The 20520-nt window shown below is 44.4% G+C and overlaps 1 protein-coding gene across 1 annotated transcript; it reads right to left on the bottom strand.

The window, feature by feature from the left end:
- Positions 1–1633: 1633 nt before the first annotated feature.
- LOC148042657 (kinesin-like protein KIF19) lies at positions 1634–19324 on the bottom strand. The gene is given in 12 exon segments (XM_087729235.1): positions 1634–1883; positions 2478–2649; positions 3586–3739; positions 4597–4719; positions 6022–6075; positions 6077–6175; positions 7513–7707; positions 8885–9010; positions 9589–9725; positions 10947–11034; positions 16914–17024; positions 19091–19324. Coding segments are annotated over 12 exon segments (1743 nt in total).
- Positions 19325–20520: the final 1196 nt, after the last annotated feature.

Genomic DNA, 20520 nt, shown 5'->3' with positions numbered 1-20520 from the left:
GTAAGATTGATATTTATAAGGGAGAATTCTATCTTACCTGCCATGCATTGGACATCAGCGAGTGAAGCACCATCAGATGATGGAGAGTTCCTTCCTGTAACTCATGGAAATACAGGCGGTACAGTTTTTCAAGAGGTCCCGGGACTGGAATATTGTGGTCTACAGAACAGACAGAAAGCTTCCAGAGTTGATGGCCCCAAAGAGCTAGCCAAATTCCCAGAAAAACCAATGAAGGTAAGGGTAGGGATGTAGTAGTAAAATCCCCTTTGAAGAGCCATGCCAGGTGTTCTCAGTCCAGTATGGCTGGAAGCTAGAGAAAAGCATGATCAGAGAAAGCTCTTGAGATATCAGTTGAGGTCCTCCAGACCTACCTTTGATCAGGGACCACTGCTGTTGAATAAGGTCTTCACAGAGATGCCGGTACTGTTGGTGGTGCTGGATGATGAAGTCCTTCTGGCAGAGAATGTTGTCCTTGTACAAAGCATTGGCTTGAAGTTCGGTCTTCCCAACTTCCAGCTCATGGGTCTTGCACAAGAGGCTCAGGACATCCCGTTGGTCCTCGCTGGTGGCTTGTTCCGGGAGCAACTTCTCCATCTGGGAAACTTTCTTCTTGGCATTCGCCAACTTTTGCTCCAGATCAGCCTAAATTAGGAAAGGAGAACATGGGAATCTCTGGTGTTCCTTCCACTGGAAGGTCGGGACAAAATTCTCCATTTCTGAAGGAAGGTCTAAATTATTAAGAAGTTATTGAATACTAAAGTGAAAGGCGAGATCTTACTATAGCAATAGCAATAGCAGTTAGACTTATATACCGCTTCATAGGGCTTTCAGCCCTCTCTAAGCGGTTTACAGAGTCAGCATATCGCCCCCACAGTCTGGGTCCTCATTTCACCCACCTCGGAAGGATGGAAGGCTGAGTCAACCTTGAGACGGTGAGATTAGAACCGCCGAACTGCAGCTTAGCAGTCAGCTGAAGTGGCCTGCAGTACTGCACCCTAACCACTGCGCCACCTTGGCTCTGAAAGTGGCTCAATTCGTTTGACGCGGCCGCATCAAGTCAAAATAGCGGCCACGATGCTCGTAATAAAGAAACAACCTTCAATTCCATGGGTTTTGGAGACGGACAGTAGCATTGTAAAATCCAGCCGTGCAATTTGATAAAAGCAATACATCGCAAAGCTTTCGGAAAGTTATAGTTTGGGATATAGTCCTTATAGTTATAGTCCTCTTTCTATTTGCTGAAATATCACTCCCTGCGCTTACCCCAAAGAACGAAGACTTGGAATTTATGTCCACAACATAACAACGTTCAAGATGAGATGTAAACATTCCACTGTATTCTCAGCAAACCCCAACTAACCCATTTTGAAAGTCAACAGACATTTATTCCTTAAATCATAACATCCTTATTAGATATGTCAATAAATAAATACTGCATTTTTTCCCCCATATGATGAAAAATTCTCCCCATATTTTATGGTTTAAGGCAGTGTTTCTCAACCTTGGCAACTTGAAGATGTCCAGACTTCAACTCCCAGAATTCCCCAGCCAGCAAATGCTGGCTGGGGAATTCTGGGAGTTGAAGTCCGGACATCTTCAAGTTGCCAAGGTTGAGAAACACTGGTTTAAGGTGTTATCGTTGTCCACGGGGAAACACACTGACTGCACTTAGCAGAACAATTCTGACCCCGCTGAGAAAATTCCTTCCAACTGTTACCTTTAAAGCAGCCGTTTTCTGCTGCTCCATCACCAGTGTGTTGATCTCTTCCTTGGCAATGGTGATCTCAACAGGTTCCAGGAAATCTTCCTGGTCAGCCTCCTCGTCATCCTTTTCACTTAGATTGTGTGTATTGGCACCTTGACGAAATCTCTCTCGTTCCCACCTGGAAGGAAAAAAAGGAGGGAGGGAGGAAGTAATTGGGGGGTAAACACACTTAGGGTTAGGACTCCATGAGCTTGTCCAGCAAAATGGATGTCGCCAATGGATTCGGAGCGTGTCGGAATGCTTAGGAGGGCACTGACATTTCCCGCCTGCCTTATCCACGTTTCCTGGTAAAATAAATGGGAAAATACCATTGGGGGTGGGTGGGAGAACCCCACTTAGGACTCTGGACTTGGAGGTCTACACCAGTCCTCCATTTGGGTACCCTTGAGTTTACTTCAATGCCCATATTTGCAATACGTGTCTATTCTCCAGTTCTGAGTGACCAGTTTTCTGAAAGGAAACTTTGCAATCATTGCTGATTTTTCCTACGAGGTCTTTGTTCAACCGGGATAGGCCTAAAGTACCATTGCTTCGATCTCCAATTCCCTACTGCTTGTCTGAATTTTTCTGCTCAGGTGTATCCCGTGAACTGGGAACCCCAGGTGAAATCTGCTTCGATCGGTATTTCCACTCTCGTTCTAATTCTGCTGTCTCTTAACAAAGTAAAGATGAGTTGCAACCTCCCCCCCTCCCCCCCCATCCTTTGGCTCACTCTGCAATCATGAGTAGGTGCCTGGAGGTATCCACGTGGAGTTCCATGTTGGTATTTTCCAGCTCCATTAAGCTGCGTCGCATATCCATCTGCTCCTTGAAGGCCCCTACCAGTTGTTTCCGTAATTTTTGCAACCGATGGCCATCCTCCTCCAAGTCCAGAGGAATCTCTCCTAAGGATGAGAAGAAGTGAGACCTTTCTACACCGCAGCTTCACAATTTTCTTTTGAACTTTATTTTTTTGCTTCTAGAACAGTGTTTCTCAATCTGGGCAACTTTAAAATGGGTGTACTTCAATTCCCAGAATTCCCCAGCCAGCCAGAATTCTGGGTGTTGAATTTCGCCTATCTTAAAACTACCAAGATTAGAAAACATTGTTCAATCCAAGAGGAGATCAACCCTGACTGCTCTTTAGAAGGCCAGGTCCTGAAGGTGAAACTGAAATACTTTGGCCACCTAATGAGAAGGAGGGACTCACTGGAAAAAGATTGAAGGCAGAAGAAGGGGGCGACAGAGAAGGAGGTGGCTGGATGGAGTCACTGAAGCAGCAGGCATGAGCTTAAATGGACTCCAGAGGATGGTAGAGGAGAGGAAGGCCTGGAGGGGTCGTGATGGGTCGGACACAACTTTGCACTAACCATAACAATACCATGCACATTAAGCATTTTTTTTTCCAAAGAAGTTGTAATTTTGCAAAGATGAGTTAGCAATAGCAATGGCAATAGCAATAGCAGTTAGACTTATATACCGCTTCATAGGGCTTTCAGCCCTCTCTAAGCGGTTTACAGAGTCAGCATATCGCCCCCAACAACAATCCGGGTCCTCATTTTACCCACCTCGGAAGGATGGAAGGCTGAGTCAACCTTTGAGCCGGTGAGATTTGAACAGCCGAACTGCAGAACTAGCAGTCAGCTGAAGTAGCCTGCAGTGCTGCATTTAACCACTGCGCCACCTCGGCTCTTTGATCTTTGATTTCCTTTGATCTTCCTTCCAGCTCTTTTCCATGTCTTCCCTAGCAACATCCTTCTGATTGATATATCAGGAATGTAGAAACTCTTTTAAGAAAACCACATGATGATTTAGTGCCCCAGAAGAGGCCAAAATCTCACCTTGAGCTTGTCCATCTTTGGCCCCAGAGCTCAGGAGATGTTTCTCCTGGTTTTCAACCTTGGCCTTCAAGCATTCGATCTCGCGCCGGAGGTTTGAAATGATGCTGGTGTACTGAGCAATGTGGTAAGAGACGTTGAGAAGATTACGCTTGACCTGTTGAGGCAGAAGCATCTGGTCAGGGAATCCCAAGAATACCAATTGATATGCAGTAGAAGAACAAGAAACTAAGCTTCCCCAGCAGCACGAAGCCGAGTTCTCGTCCTGATAAACCCCTTTTATTCAATTGACAGTGAATTCTTCTCCATCAAAGTCTTTCCTCTCCTGCAGTCTTCCAAGATAGTTCACAATTACTGACCTTTATCAGGCTTGGAGAAGTGCCAGGCCGATATCTTTCAGATGCCGCAATGTTTGATAAGAATGCAGGAATGAACTAATTGTCTCCTGCAAACTCCACTCCCCTGTCGCTCCTCTTTTATTCCCTACGGGAGGGGCCATTCACCGTCCACCTGTGACCTCACTCCCAAGTCAACCCCTGTTCTTTAGCTGTTCCCTTCATCTGGCCATTCTGCCCCTGCGCACACTGGGAACAGGCTCCAGCTGTTCGTCTGCCTCACAGCCAGATAAGGTCTGTGACTGTAAATCCTCCCTCGAAAGACTTTGCTGGATGTGAATGAGCAGAATTCACAGCAAATTAATAAAAGGGGACCAGGAGTTTTCTTCGTGCTCTTGGGAAGCCTCAATCAGAACAATGTCATCATTCTCAGTTATTGCTATTAGATTGGACAGCCATTTGTCTAAAATAGTAGAGGGTTTCCTGGCCTGAGCAGGGGGTTGGACTAGAAGACCTCCAAGGTCCCTTCCAACTCTGCTATTCTGTGAAAGATGGCTAATTTTGGAATGTCAGCTGCCAGCTCTGGTGCCCATTGTTTATTCATTTCGTTTTTCATTTATGAATTGAATTTCTGCACTGGCCACCACCATTTAGGTGGTTGAACCTCTCTCTCTCTGACCCTCGTTTTGATGTTCTTGGCTCGATAGGCGTACATCAACGTTGTCCGAGATTCTTCGAAGCAGCTGCTGGCTGGGCTGATGTGAGCAATCATTACTGTCTTGCTGTTGCCACCTAAGGAATCCTAAAGAGAGAAGATTCTTTATTTTAAAACATTTTTTTTATTTTTTGGCCTCTTCCTGAAAAATACTTTTTTTATTTTCCATTTTCATAACATACAATCACATGTATACTATTACATAGCCGATATCCTATTGTATTAAGTAGTAATTACATCAGTTCCTCTTGTCATCAACGCCCAGAAAGATAAAAACCCATTATTAGCTCTTCTGCTCTCCATACACCTCTTTCTTCTACCTCTCCCCTACCTCCTTTCTTCCCTCCATCACCCTTTTCTACTCTACTTCCCCTTCCTTTCTCCTTCTCCTCTCTCTTCATTCCACTCCTCCTTATCCTCCTCATCTTCCCCCCTTACCCTCTCTCCTATCCCTCTCTTCCCATCTTTCTTCTCTCCTCTGTTTCCCACTCTTCCTCTCATTGGTGTATTTCTGCTTCTGAGCAAACTCCATTCTATGTTGATGGTATTTATGCTTCCATATCAATATACTTAACATATCTTAGTTTTAAAGAAAAAATAAGAGAAGATAGTATACATGTGCAATCAAATTACATTAAAATCTAACACCCCTCGTCAAACCTAATATACATCCCTCCCTCCCCCCCCTCCCCCCCAAACCCCCCCCCCCCAGCCTTCCCTCCCCTGACTTCCCAGAACCCATACACGGTATAAATCTTTAAGAAAAACAGTCTAAAATATATTGGAAAAAAGAATAGAAAATTGATAATATCTTTACATTGAACTTAGCTCCTCCTTGCTAGGCTAACTTTAAACAATTTATATCATTCCTGATCTTAATCATAAGCTATCTGGTATTTCTTAGTCCCATATTTATTTTGTACATAATCGATCCATTTTTTCCAGTCTCGTTTATATCTCTTGTTTGAGTGGTCCTTAAGATATGCAGATATTTTTAGCCATCTCGGCTAAATTTGTGACTTTCAATGTCCATATTTTTTTGGCCTCTTACATACAATTACAGGTATACATTGACATAGTTGTTATTCTTATTTGTCACCTTTACCCATTTATTTTTCCATATAAAAAGTTAAAATATAAATATAAAATATTTTGGGTTGCTTTGCTCACCATCCCATACGCCTATTTTGTATCATCACCACCCTAATTTTCCTTTCTTTTTCTCCCTCCGTCCCTTCTCTACTTTCTTCCTCCTCTCCTCTATACTATACCTGTGCATTTTTGTTTTTTCTTGCCTAAGTGTAGAACACATGGAACAGCTGATTGGGGGTATTCTGGCAGTCCGATCCACCCGTGAATAGAGGTAATCCTTCACATATAATTTGTTACCTTCAATAAACGGGTCAGTTTGCTGTCTCGGAAATTGATGTATTGAGTTCGGCTGCCCCCCCTTTTCGCTCAGCGCGTTGATGCAGTTCCCCAGAGCAAGGAGGGACCGGTTGATGTGGGCCCCTTCCTTCCTCCTCTTGCCCTGATTCTGTGTCTGTGGAGAAGGAAAGAAGACGTTAGCATCTGGAAAGGAAAAATAAACACACAAGAATGAGTTAGCACGGCGAATTTTAACTAGAAGTAGGAAACCCTGTTCTAAGTAGATCCCTATTGACCGAACGGTTGATTCTTCAACATGCAAACAGATCCCTTATTCCTGAATTACCAAGCTTGGGATCAAAACATCTGCAAGAACACCACCAAGCTCAAGAGAACACTTGCAAATTTGGAGAGGTCTGTTTTAAGCAATGGCCACTAAGAGGTGGAAACTAAGAGCAGAGAATCTTTGTAGCTGAGGGTTGAACTGGGAGGTCTTTAGTGCTCTCCGATTTGGTGGTTTTCTTGCAGACTTTTCATGACCCAACCAGATGACATCATCAGTGCTAGAAGGGAGAGGGGTTTGCGGAGTAGAGGAGGAAGAGAGAAGAAAAAAGACTATGGGTCCTTGGTGTTCTCTGAGCTTGGTGGTTTTCTTGCAGATGTTTCATGACCAAACTAAACATCATCAGCGTGACCCGTCAAAACCGCGCTCGACTAAACCACGCCCGATTAAACCGCGTCGCTGATGTCATCAGCAGGGCGACAACAGCCAGCACGGAGAAAGAAGGGCGCTTTAAATAGCGCTTTGAAAGCAAGCCGATTCAACTTAAGGTAAGGGTTAGGTTTAGGGTTAGCTTTAGGGTTAGCTTTAGGGTTAGATTAAGGGTTAGGGTTAGGTTAAGGGTTAGGATTAGGTTTAGGGTTAGGGTTAGGGTTAGGGTTAGGTTAAGGGTTAGGATTAGGTTTAGGGTTAGCTTTAGGGTTAGCTTTAGGGTTAGATTAAGGGTTAGGGTTAGGTTAAGGGTTAGGATTAGGTTTAGGTTTAGGGTTAGGGTTAGGGTTAGGGTTAGGGTTAGGTTAAGGGTTAGGATTAGGTTTAGGGTTAGCTTTAGGGTTAGGTTAAGGGTTAGGATTAGGTTTAGGGTTAGGTTTAGGGTTAGCTTTAGGTTTAGGGTTAGGGTTAGGTTAAGGGTTAGGTTTAGGGTTAGCTTTAGGGGGGTTAGGTTTAGGGGTTAATTTTAGGTTTAGGGTTTACAGCGTGCTTCTGTCTCCGCGCTGTTGTCGCCCTGTTGATGACGTCAGCAACGCGGTTTAGTCGGGCGCAGTTTAGTCGGGCGCGGTTTAGTCGGGCGCGGTTTTGTGGTGGAACCCATCATCAGTGCCAGAAGGGAGGGGTTTGCAGAGTGGAGGAGGAAGAGGAGGACTGTGGGGGTCTTTGATGACCAAACTAGACTATGCTACCAGTGCTAGATAGCATCATTGGGTAGAGAATTGAAGCACGGTTGACCTCACCTGAGCAGCCCTTTCTGATCCAGCCAGGTCAACCATGAAGAGCCTCCCGACACGCACTTCCTCGCCGACCCCGTTCACTCGGTTGGTCTGCTTCACCGACACTTGGAGGACAGCATGGGACCGTGATGAGGTCTTGTTGGCAGCTGTGGGCTCCTGAGTACGTTCCTTGTTGCCCTTGGTCAACAACTGCATAATCTTTCAAACACAAACACACATCTGGACGTCTACAAGGGCAGGGCGGGATTGAACTCACTGGCATTCCTAGGACACCCAGTTAAGCTGATCCTGAACTCTGATTCCTCAGAACTTAGAAAAAAACCATATCCTGGAATGTCCCCAAAATGCTTCATTTTTCAAGAGGCACCTAGATTTTCTGGTTTTTCTTTGAAAACGTTTCACTTCTCATCCAAGAAGCTTCTTCGGCTCTCTTCTGAATGTCTATGGAGATTCTCAGTCATCCAGATGATGGTTGTCTCAAAGGTGCTTTTTTAAGAGGCAACTGGACTTTCTGTTTTTTTCTTTCCTTGAAGAGCTGAAGAAACTTCTTGGATGAGAAGCAAAATGCCTTCAGAAGGAAAAAACAAGGAAGTCTAGTTGCCTTCTGAAAAAGAACCTTTGGGGCAACCATGACCTGGATGATTGAGAATCTCCATAGACCTTGAAGAAGAAGTTGTGAAGAAACTTCTTGGATGAGAACCAAAATGTCTTCAAAAGAAAAAAACAAGGAAGTCTAGTTGCCTTCTGAAAAAGAACCTTTGGGGCAACCATGACCTGGATGATTGAGAACCTCCATAGACCTTGAAGAAGAAGCTCTGAAGAAACTTCTTGGATGAGAACCAAAATGTCTTCAAAAGAAAAAAACAAGGAAGTCCAGTTGCCTTCTGAAAAAGAACCTTTGGGTCAACCATTACCTGGATGATTGAGAACCTCCATAGACCTTGAAGAAGAAGTTCTGAAGAAGCTTCTTAGATGAGAACCAAAATGTCTTCAAAAGAAAAAAACAAGTCTAGTTGCCTTCTGAAAAAGAACTTTGGGACCACAACCTGGATGACTGAGAACCTCCATAGACCTTGAAGTTCAAAAAGTTTGGAAGAAACTTCTTCAAAGAAAAACCAGGAAGTCCATTTGCCTCCTGAAAAAAGCACCTTTGGGACAACCATGACCTAGAGGAATGAGAACCTCCATAGATCCTTGAATGTTTATTGCAGGTTTTAATTAGAGCTCCCTTTGACCCTGAAGGGTGGGGACTTCTTTCAACATCTGGCTTCCAACTCTTCCTTGGACTCTGTGGATCAGCTGGATGGAGACCTTTCTTGCAACAGGCCTGCGTACTGCCTCCATCCCTTCCCACCGAGAAGTTGGCGATACTTACGTCCTGGGCATTTGTCGTGGAGACTTCCGTTATTCCTGCAATCTGGATGCACCCTTTGGAATCTTCTCTCAGCTCAAGGTAGCCCGTGGATGGATTCAGGAGATCACGGATCATTTCATTATAAACCTGAAAGGAAAAGGGGAGAAATGAGGATGCTAAGCTGCCTCTTTGCCCATCTTGTCCAAAAGTGCTCACTAAGTCTTTGGCATTCACTCTTCTACATGAAGAAACTTTCAGATTTGGGTTTTCCCAGATGTGCCAAGATGACATCTCTAATAAAATGGAACTTTGAGGAATCTCAAGCCTTGGAGTCTTCTTGTGTTAGATCTTTCCCATCAGTTGCTTCCAGATTCCATCCTCCCCCCACCCATCCCCCCAAGATCCAACTGGGTCATTCTCTTGCAAAGTGAGTAGAACAGTGTTTCTCAACCTTGTCAACTTGAAGTCCTATGCTGGCTGGGGGATTCTGGGAGTTGAAGTCCACAGGACTTCAAGTTGACAAGGTTGAGAAACACTGGAGTAAAGGACTGAAGGATGGGGCTTCTTTCTTAGAGGGACAGATGTTTCCCTTTTGTGGAGAGGGGGTGGTGGAAAGATTTTGGGATGCCTGGTTTGATTTCCTTCCTACCAACCCCGTTGGATGCTCCAAGCTATGTCTCTGCTTCTCGCTTCAACCTGCAATCCTCTAAATGTGGTGACCTCACCTCCAGGTAGGACATGCAAACCAAATAGTCCTGGCCATCTCCTGTGGCCTCAATGGCTTGAAAGAGATCGTGGAGGGTACGGATGTATATTCCAGGTTCTGAATCCGTCCCCAGCATAGTGTGGGTTTTTCCAGCTCCTGAGAGAAGGGAAGAAAGAAGGAAGGAAGGAAAGAAGGAGAGAGGAGGAAGGAAGGAAGGAAGGAAGGAAGGAAGGAAGGAGGATGATAATAGGTATGTAGATAAGAGATGAGAGAGAGAGAGATGATAGATAGAGGGATAAATAGAGAAATAAAGAAAGGAAAGAAGGAAAGAAGAGAAGGAAGGAAGGAAGGAAGAAGATAGTAGGTATGTGGATGATACATGAGCGAGAGATGATAATAGATGGATGGATAAATAAAGAAAGAAAGGAAAGAAGAAAAGGAAGGAAGATAATAGTAGGTATGTAGATGATACATGAGAGAGAGATGATAATGGATGGATAAATAAACAAAGGAAGGAAGGAAAGAAGGAAAGAAGAGAAGAGAAGGAAGATGATAGTAGGTATGTAAATGATAAATGAGAGAGAGATGATAGATAGATAAATAGAGAAAGAAACAATGGAAGGAAGGAAAGGAAGGAAAGAGGAGAAGGAAGGAAGGAAGGAAGGAAGGAAGGAAGGAAGGAGGATGATAGTAGGTATATAGATGATACATGAGAGAGAGAGAGATGATAGAGGGATAGAGAAAGAAACAAAGGAAAGAAGAAAAGGAAGGAAGATGATAGTAGGTATGTAGATGATACATGAGAGAGAGATGATAATGCATGGATAAATAAAGAAACAAAGGAAGGAAGGAAAGAAGGAAAGAAGAGAAGGAAGATGATAGTAGGTATGTAAATGATAAATGAGAGAGAGATGATAGATAGATAGATAGATAGATAGAGAGATAGATAGATAGATAGATAGATAGATAGATAGATAGATAGATAGATAGAGAAAGAAATAATGGAAGGAAGGAAAGGAAGGAAAGAGGAGAAGGAAGGAAGGAGGATGATAGTAGGTATGTAGATGAGAGATGAGAGAGAGGTGATAATAGATGGATGGATAAGTAAAGAAACAAAAGAAGGAAGGAAAGAAGAGAAGGAAGGAAGATAGTAGGTATGTAGATGATACATGAGAGAGAGAGATGATAGATAAATAGAGAAAGAAACAATGGAAGGAAGGAAAGAGGAGAAGGAAGGAAGGAAGGAAGGAAGATAAATGGATATCCTCAGTTCCAGTTCCCTGGTAAGTTTGGGGTGGAATGCATAAAAGGGAGAATCTCATTCCATCTCTCTTTCTCTCATTCCACCAACCTTAACAAAAAGACCGTGCTATTTACCGGTGGGTCCATAGGCAAAAATCGTAGCGTTGTATCCGGAGATGACCCCTTCTATGAGGCTTTTCGTAGTCGACAAATACACTTCCTCCTAGCAAGAATCAGAGGAGACAATCAGGGGTTGGGGGCTTTGAACTCCACTTCCATTCATCCACCTTTAAACATCTCAAGGCCAGCTACAGGTCTACAGCACCAGGGTGACTTTATTCTGCTACGGTTTGAGTTCAAAGCCACATAGCACTGAGCACTTCTTATTCGTGTTGTCCTCAAGTTAGGACCGTAATTGAACTTGGCCATGACGGCCGTAACTTGTGATTGGCTGCAAAGCAGTTACATTAAGGGACAAGCCCATCATCCTCAGCAGGGATCGGTTGCTGTCGGCGTTACTGAGAGTTCAGTGCACACAGAATTTTGCTCCAGTCTAATTTGATTTTGCACCTAATAACGGCAGCAAGACTGTTGGTGGCGCAATACTGGAAGAAGGAAGACTTGCCTACAATCCAAGATCTAATCTAATTTGCCTCTTCAAAACCTTGGTGCGTCTTATACTCCGAAAAAAACATGGTAAATCAGGATAATCGGGAATGCTTTCTGGAGGGTGCGTCTCATGTAGCTTCTCAAATGGGCCGGAGTTCCTGCAACATTCCATCTGTGGAATTTGACAGGAAGCAAAGCAGACACGGGAAATGCTCTTTTCGGCATGAGATGGAAGGGGAAAACATGTAAACAAACATAGAAAATGGACCTGCCAAAAGGTTAAGGCATTCTGGATAAAAATATGGTGGGTTATGCAAAATATCTTTAAAAGAAGGACAAAGTTTACTCCTCAGTTATTCTTACTAGGTATATGTACTGACTTTACAGTGGTAGAGACTAACTTGATTCTGCACCTAATAACTGCAGCAAGACTGTTGGTGGCGCAATACTGGAAGAAGGAAGACTTGCCTACAACTCAAGAATGGACATTGAAAGTCACAAACTTAGCCGAGATGGCTAAAATATCCGCATATCTTAAAGATCACTCAAGTGAGAGATATAAACGAGGCTGGAAAAAATGGATTGACTATATACAAAATAAATACGGGACCAAGAAATTCCAGTTAGCCTATGCTTAAGATCAGAAATGATTTAAACTGTTAAAAGTTAGTTCAGTAAGAAGAAGCTAAGGTCAATGTAGAATGTCATTAATTTCTTTATTTCTTTTTTCTCAATAGATTTTAGACTGTGTTTGTTAGAAATCCATACCGTGTACGGGTTCTGGGAAGTCAGGGGGGGGAGGAGGAGGGGGCAGGGGGGGGTGGAGGGAGGGAGGGGCATACAAAAAAAATTGTACTTCGATGTTTTAATGATTGACGAATGATGAAATATTTGTGTTTTAAAAGAAATAAAACCTTTGAAACAAGAATTTTGCTCCAGGCGCGTGCGCAGTTACGGTATAAATAGGTCTGCACATGTGCAGAACATTAAAAAAATGGGTGTGTGTGTGTGAAACCATGCTGTGCCGACTGGAGAACCGGTTCTGGCGACCCAGGCTGGCAAACCACGACCAGTTTGGCCAAACCAGGATGAACCGGAGTGAACCAACCTCCTGATCCTCAGCCATTCTGGGTAAGGATAAAGGAACTTTCATTCCAGCTCAACTGCAGGATTGTTTTTTTAAAGAGTTGGTATGTTTTGATGCCGAAGTGACTGGAGATCTGCTTGACAGCTGTAGCTTCCACCCATGTTCCTGCAGCATGAAGCCACCCATGACGTGGTCTTGCTATGCAGCCCGGAGCATGTCGTGGTATGAACACCGCTTTTGTCTTAGCTGCCCAAGATTCCTTGCCTCTTGGTCGGACTTTTCCATGATCAAATATTTTGACACTTCCATGGCTCAGGAGAGTTTTTTTTTTTGCCTCTCCGGGTACGAGAAGCCACAGAGTGACTTCTGTTTCTTAGCACATTTCCTTAGCACCTCTGGAGCCCTCCTTCACGCCCTTCGGGAGTGTGAAAAGATTTTGTACTGCAAAAGACTCTTAACGAAACTCCAACATCAACGAAGCAGAAAAAGGCAGTCTTTTAATCATGAGAAAGGCAAATGGAAACTCTCCACTTCTTCCTCCTTCCTTCCTTCCTCCTTGCTTTCCTTTCCCCCCACTCATTTCTTCCCCCTCTTCCTTCCTTCCCCCCACCTCCCTTCCTCCTCCCATTCCTTTCTTCCCTCCTTCCTTCTTCCCTTCTCTTCCTCCTCATATCTTTCCATTTCTCCCCCTCTTCCTTCCTTCCCCCACCTCCCTTCCTTCCTCTCCTTCCCATTCCCTTCTTCCCCCACTCTTCCTTCCTTCCTTCTTCCCTTCCTCTCCCTCCCCCTCATATCTTTCCCCTATTTCTTCCCCCTCTTCCTTCCCACACCTCCCTTTCTTCCTCTCCCTCCCATTCCTTTCTTCCCCCATCTTCCTTCCTTCTTCCCTTCTCTCCCTTCTATCTTTCCCCTATTTCCCCCCCTCTTTTCCTTCCTTCCCCCACCTCCCTCCCTTCCTCTCCCTCCCATTCCTTTCTTCCCCCACTCTCCCTTCCTTCCTTCTTCCCTTCCTCTCCCTCCCCCTCATATGATTCCCATATTTCTTCCCTCCTCTTCCTTCCTTCCCCCACCTCCCTTCCTTCCTCTCCTTCCCATTCCTTTCTTCCCCCACTCTCCCTTCCTTCCTTCTTCCCTTCCTCTCCCTCCCCCTCATATCTTTCCCCTATTTCTCCCCCTCTTCCTTCTTCCCCCCACCTCCCTTCCTTCCTCTCCCTCCCATTCCTTTCTTCCCCCACTCTTCCTTCCTTCTTCCCTTCTCTCCCTCCTCATATCTTTCCCTTATTTCTTCCCCCTCTTCCTTCCCACACCTCCCTTTCTTCCTCTCCCTCCCATTCCTTTCTTCCCCCACTCTCCCTTCCTTCCTTCTTCCCTTCCTCTCCCTCCTCCTCATATCTTTCCCCTATTTCTTCCCCCTCTTCCTTCCCACACCTCCCTTTCTTCCTCTCCCTCCCATTCCTTTCTTCCCCCACTCTTCCTTCTTCCCTTCTCTCCCTCCTCATATCTTTCCCCTATTTCTTCCCCTTCTTCCTTCTTTCCCACACCTCCCTTTCTTCCTCTCCCTCCCATTCCTTTCTTCCCCCACTCTTCCTTCTTCCCTTCCTCTCCCTCCCCCTATCTTCCCCCTATTTCTTCCCTCCTCTTCCTTCCTTCCTCTCCCTCCCACTCCTTCCCACACTCATTTATTCCCCCTCCTTTTCCTTCCTTCCCTCCCTCCCAATATATATATTTTACACCTTTATCCGAGCAGATAATATGCCTAGCAATTCTCAAAAGTATAACTCCGAACCATCCCATTAAAGAAAGGCTGATAAGTAAGAGGTTGTTTTTGCATCATCTTATTTGAAGTGGGGGATACTTTTCTTTTCTATTTTTAATTGTTAATACCTTCTACTTTGTTTGAATAACCAAATGATGACGGTGGGGCTTTTTAAAATAATTTTCTTTCTTCCATGGAAACTCCAAAGGAGACACGAACTTGTTGAATTGGCCCCAGCAGAATCAGCTTCCAGAGCTCCGAAGATGAACTCATGCTGGAAATTTTTCAAGAGCAACCTAGCGTTCTCCAGTAAACATGACTTCATCTCTCAGGAGAACTTCCAACTTTTAAACTTCACCGTGGCAATAATTTCATCCCGAGAGACTTAGAGCAGAGGCACAGGATGAATACAAGAAGAAAGGGAGAGCAAGCTTACACCAGGAAGATTAAAAGGGTGGTGGGAGAATCGGAAGCCTCTTCTTTAACATTGACACTGAGTCTTTATCGATTAGCCCTTGGGCCATATCAAAAGTGCAAAGTCCCAGAAGCACGTTATTACTCAAATTTAACAAAAGCAATTTAAAATGGAATTTGACAAAACACAATTTAAAATAAAATACGATTTAAAATGGAATTGGAATATACTACTAAGAAGACGTAAAGTGAGATTTGGACATGAAGTGTGAAACTTACTGGGTCAGGCTGGACAGCCTCTTAGAGCCCCTTTACTTCTATATTAAAAGCCACATAGACAAGAGTTGGAACTTGCAAAAGAAACAGGAAGCCAGTGCCTAACCACAAGATGTCAAAATCTATGTCAAAAGTCCAAGGTTCAATTAAAGTTCGTTAATGACACGTACTCCATAAACAAAAGGAGAAGTAAGACCCCATCTCCTTATAAGGCTTTCTCCTCAAAGTAACCACTAAGAAATGAGTTAAGTGTTTCCGTGTTACGCGGCCTTTGAGAATGTATAAGAACGCGTGCTTTGATGATGAAGGTTGTTCAGAATTTGCAATGTTAGCCATTTCGCTAACTTTCTGAACCTGGCTGCCAAATAAACTTTTCCTGTATCCTAAGAAGTCTAAAGCCTGTCATTTTCTGCAACAATACAGCCTAAAATGAAACTGGAATACAATACAATAAGATATAAAATATGATAAAACTATATTTCGGTGTCACCCCTGCAATCTACCCCAATCAGTCCCACATAGGCAGATCTCAACCGAACCCTTTTGTTTAAGGACTGAGTTGTGTTAAATCTTGTTTTCAGGTTCTGGCCGCACATAAGGTAAGTTTGATATGGGGATCTCAATGGATCCTTCATTTGGTATGTAGACCAAGGTAGATCTGTCTCTCACCCCTTTATACAAGCAACAATTAAACAGGATGAGAGCCAGATTTTCTCTCTCTACCGCTCCACAAATGCATTAACGTTAGATGCAAGGACATCGATATAATATTTCATAATCTAATTCATTTCAGATCAAGAGGTACTGATAAGTGCAAATGAGGTTGTGGGCTTAGAAGGGATCGACTCTGGATGTGTTCTGGAGGAAAAGAACCATCATTGAAAAGATGACACAAATGTACAAGCTACAATTGATGCAATAGCCGGTGATCCCTTAAGCCTTGTGTTACTCAACCTTGGCAACTCTTAGATACCTGTGATGCAGGAGGGGTTGCACAGGTCAACCCACCAGTGGCTGGCCAGGTTAGGTGGTCTTAATAGAATGGACCTTATAAATTCATTTTAGTTTGGCTTTTCATTCTAGCGCCCTGGAGTCCCAAAGTGTACTTTTAGCTGCAGTGAACTTTTCTCTCCAACTTCCTCATAAGTATTACAAATAGGGCTGAACTGTGTGGCAAGACCCTGTAAAGAGGGGGCACAGGAAGCCAGACGTGGGTGAGAGATAGAACAGAGGTAAAAGCTGCTGACAGCTTAAGACGAAATAGGAACTTCTCTTTTTTATATTTTTCCTATGTCCTTTGCTGTAACATTCCAAATAAACTTCTGCTTTTTGAAATGTCATGCTTGTCTCGTGTATGGAAACGCCTTGAGAATGCACCGTGTGGAACACGGCATAAAAGTAGGATCCTGGGCAGAGCCCAGGCAGTTCAGATTTGGGTGTGTGAGCACGCTGAACTCGATGCATCCAATAAACCTGTTTCTCTTCCTTCGTGGTCTCAAGTCCTGCTCTTTCGTAAGTAGATTACAAACCTCAATCTGTTGCTACACCTGGACTTCAAATCCAAGGATTCTCCTCCAGTCAATCTACTCATTTGAAAGTTGCCAAAGTTGAGAGACACTGATTCAACCAATGTGAACTTCCCCTATCTTTTCAACTTCACCTCCTGTTCAGATAAAATATCTTGAGATTTACACCTCTCCAACAAAATGTGAATTCTCTCTTGGGTGCTCGTGTAGGAACTATCTGCAGGAGTTTCACCTAATCATGAGATGCCTTCAAGATAGAGTAGGACAACATCCATGTTGGTTGGATGATAGGACATCTTCCTAAAATGACTAAGCAATGCAGTTAAAGCTAGCAAGAAATAAGATTTGGGAGGAGGAGGAGGAGGAGGAGGAGGAGGAGGAAACCGGTTAGATTAGCAACTTCCAAGTTACTCAGCCAAGAAGGACTTCCTCACCTGGGTTGCTTGGGGGCCAAAAACCATGTCAAAAATGAACGTTTTCTCCCTCGACCGGTTGGCACGCAAAATATCCTCCGGATCTTCTGTTGGGTCCATCAAGACCACCATCTATTTCAGAGAAGGAGATTTGGTTGTTGAGAGCCAGGATGCCAGCACCAAACTCCATAAGAACTGGAAAGAGTTCCAGGAGATCATCCAAACTCAACCACTGGTAATGACACTTGCCCGGATGGAGAATTTAGAGATGTGTTTTTCAACCTTTAAGATGGGTAGACCTCAACTCCCAGAATTCCCCAGCCAGCTGGGAAAGCAGAACCTGGCTTTATTCTTCTCCATTGAAACACACCCAATGGGGGCACTGAACAGTTAGGTAAAGGTTCCCCTCGCACATATGTGCTAGTTGTTCCCAACTCTAGGGGGCGCTGCTCATCTCCATTTCAAAGCCAAAGAGCCAGCGCTGTCCAAAGACTTCTCCGTGGTCATGTGGCCGGCATGACTCAACGCCGAAGGCGCACGGAACGCTGTTCCCTTCCCACCAAAGTTCCTATTTTTCTACTTGCATTCTTTATGTGCTTTCGATCTGCTCGGTTGGCAGAAGCTGGGACAAGTCACAGGAGCTCACTCTGTTATGCGGCCCTAGGGATTCGAACCGCCGAACTACCGACCTTTCTGATCGACAAGCTCAGCATCTTAGCCACTGAGCCACCATGTCCCAGAACTGAAGTTACGTCAAGGCAATTTCCCAACAAAACCTTGGCAGCTTTGCAGATAAAAGCATACAATTAAGGAAAGGGCTTGCAATATAGATTATATATCATTTGCCCTTTAAAAAAAAACCTAGAATAAAATTACTGCTGAACATATGGGGGCATAAATGCCAAATTTGGACAATAAACCTACTGAAAATTACAATACGATGTTTATCCAATTAACAGAGTTGGAATTATTATGTCTTGTCTCACCACAGTCCAGCTCCTGATTATAGTCATAGCTCATAGCAAAATCCAATTTTTTGGATTGGATTGGATTTTATTTGATTTTCCGAGGATGCTAATATATGACTGCATGTTTTGTAAATTTCTTTGGCTGTCTGGTGGCCATCAGGTTTTACATGCAACAACGAACTGATTCGGGCTGTTTAGAGCTGCAACTCCTTCGATGTTTTCGTCTCCCTCGGAATGAAGAGTTTAAATTAAACATGTTTGGCCATTTGGGGTGAGGACCTTGTGCGAAAGAAGCCACATTGCTGCAGTTGTAGGGAAAATAGAAGGCCAGACTCTATACTGCTTATTCTTATTCTTATTCACTCCACCTCCCTTTTTGAGAATGTGTTTGGCAGGAGGATAACCGTCTGCTATTCCAGCTTGTAAATATTTTCCCGTGGATCGGAGAGTTTACTTCCAAATAAAGCAACAAATTGCAGCCAAGCATCACTCCCCCCCCCCTTCTCTCTAAGAACTGGACCTTTGGTGTTGATTTATTTTCATTTTTTGGTAAAAGGAGGGAGGGTAAAAAAACGCTGTAAGGGCTATAGAAGAGCTGGGCATAGAAGAAAAGACAGCGTTCTTCAGAACTGGTTTCCGCCCCCCACTCCCAAATTTTCCAGATTTTAAGAGGTATTAAGAGATTTTAAGAGCCGAGGTGGCGCAGTGGTTAGGGTGCAGCACTGCAGGCTACTTCAGCTGACTGCTAGTTCTGCAGTTCGGCGGTTCAAATCTCACCAGCTCAGGGTTGACTCAGCCTTCCATCCTTCCGAGGTGGGTGAAATGAGGACCCGGATTGTTGGGGGCAATATGCCGACTCTGTAAACCGCTTAGAGAGGTCTGAAAGCCCTATGAAGCGGTAGATAAGTCTAACTGCTATTGCTATGGGCTTCCACTCCCAGAATTCCCCAGCCATGATGCTGCCTGCGGAATTCTGGGAGTTGAAGTCCGCACTTCTTAAAGTGGCAGAGTTTGGGGGGTGGGGGGGTGGGTGGAGGAAACTCCATGGCTTTAGATTAGATAAATATATTTGGAACTCTGGTGCCTAAACAAGCTCCAAGTTGCTCTCCAGAATGAGATGAACACGGAATATAAATAAAATATATAATTTTTGGATCCAGTTTCTCGAGCTTTTTACATTTTACATGGAACCCAGAGTCCATACCTATCGTCCCTCCCTCGCCCTCTCACCTGCTCCCCCACTCTGTGGCCAACGACCGATGCGCCTTCCTCCAACTCCGTTTCGTTGACGGGGCGAATACGGAGAGCCACCTGCAAGCGAGACCAAGAATTGGGCTTTCCAGAACTTTTGGCATTCCTGCAAGGTTTCACACTCACAATTCCTGCACCACCACCACCACTACAGGCGCAGAGGGGTGGGGGGGCTTCAGGGGTGCCCCTTTTCAAAAGAGCTGGCAGGCTCATGCCGTGCCACCTTTCTGAGGATGGCAGGTGGGTGGAATTGCCTTGTGTACCTCATCACATGAACGAAGGCAAGAGATGGGAGCGGAGGGTTAAGATTTGAACATCAGGTTAAATTTTGCCTCGGTTGGGCTCATCCTGCAGAAATTGTGCACAGCTTGGAAAGGGAGGTAAGCCCCTGGGGGTGGGGTGGGTGGCATCTTCTGTGTCAACAGCACCCAGCATCTCATTTAGATCGCCAACTCACAGCGGCGGGGTGATAGGGAAGGACAGGGGCTGTGATCCACCCGCTTTCGAGGACTTACCACCACCTGGTGTTCTTCGGTTCTTACGTCCTTCGTAGTAGCCAAGCCCCCCCAAAATCCCCTCCTCTGAGCTGCACCAGGAGTCGCGGAAGGTGTCAAGATACCCATCTGGCTGCCTTCGACCAAGCAGTTTGTAAGAATGGGAAGACGAGGAGTTTGCAAGAGGAGGGGAAAAAAAGGCATTTTCCCAGGGGGGTTGGAGAACAGGTGATGCAAGACAGAGGCAGAGGAGGTGCAAGGAATCGGAGGAAGGTTCAGCCCCGAATCTCAAGGAAAAAAAAAGGGGGGGGGCTTTTTAATCAGCATTTTTGAACCTCCCCTGGATTGGCTAACCATTGAACAGCAGCCCTCAACTGTGGATGGATGGTTTGAAATCCACCATGTCACACCGCCTTCCACTTTTGCCCCGCTTCTTCAAAATTTTGAAGAACCAATAATGTTGGATACATGGGAAAAGATTTGGGTAAGAAATGTAAAATTCACCCGAGCCCAAAATTTGAGAGAAAACTTTTTATGTTTTATAGATGGCATTCAGATCCTAAAAAAAATTGGCTTCTATGTATCCGAACTTACAACCTAAATGCTGGAGATGTGATTGTGCTGATGCTACTTGCTTTCATATATGGTGGACTTGCAAAAAGGTTAAAAGCGTTTTGGATAAAAATATGGTGGCTTATGCAAAATGTTCTTAAAAACAAAATAGGATAAAGTTTACCCCTCAGCTATTTTTGTTAGGTATAATTACTGATTGTACAGTTGCAGAGATTAACCTGATTTTGCACTTAATAACCGCAGCTAGACTGTTGGTGGCGCAATACTGGAAGAAGGAAGATTTGCCTACTGTTCAAGAATGGACATTGAAAGTCACAAACTTAGCTGAGATGGCTAAAATAT

The sequence above is a fragment of the Thamnophis sirtalis genome, unplaced genomic scaffold, assembly GCF_051295495.1.
Source record: "Thamnophis sirtalis isolate CommonGarterSnake01/CBP01778 unplaced genomic scaffold, rThaSir2_p1.2 scaffold_14, whole genome shotgun sequence".
NCBI lineage: Eukaryota > Metazoa > Chordata > Lepidosauria > Squamata > Natricidae > Thamnophis > Thamnophis sirtalis.
Note: the sequence above shows the minus strand (reverse complement) of the source record. Positions and strands in the feature narration are given on the sequence as shown.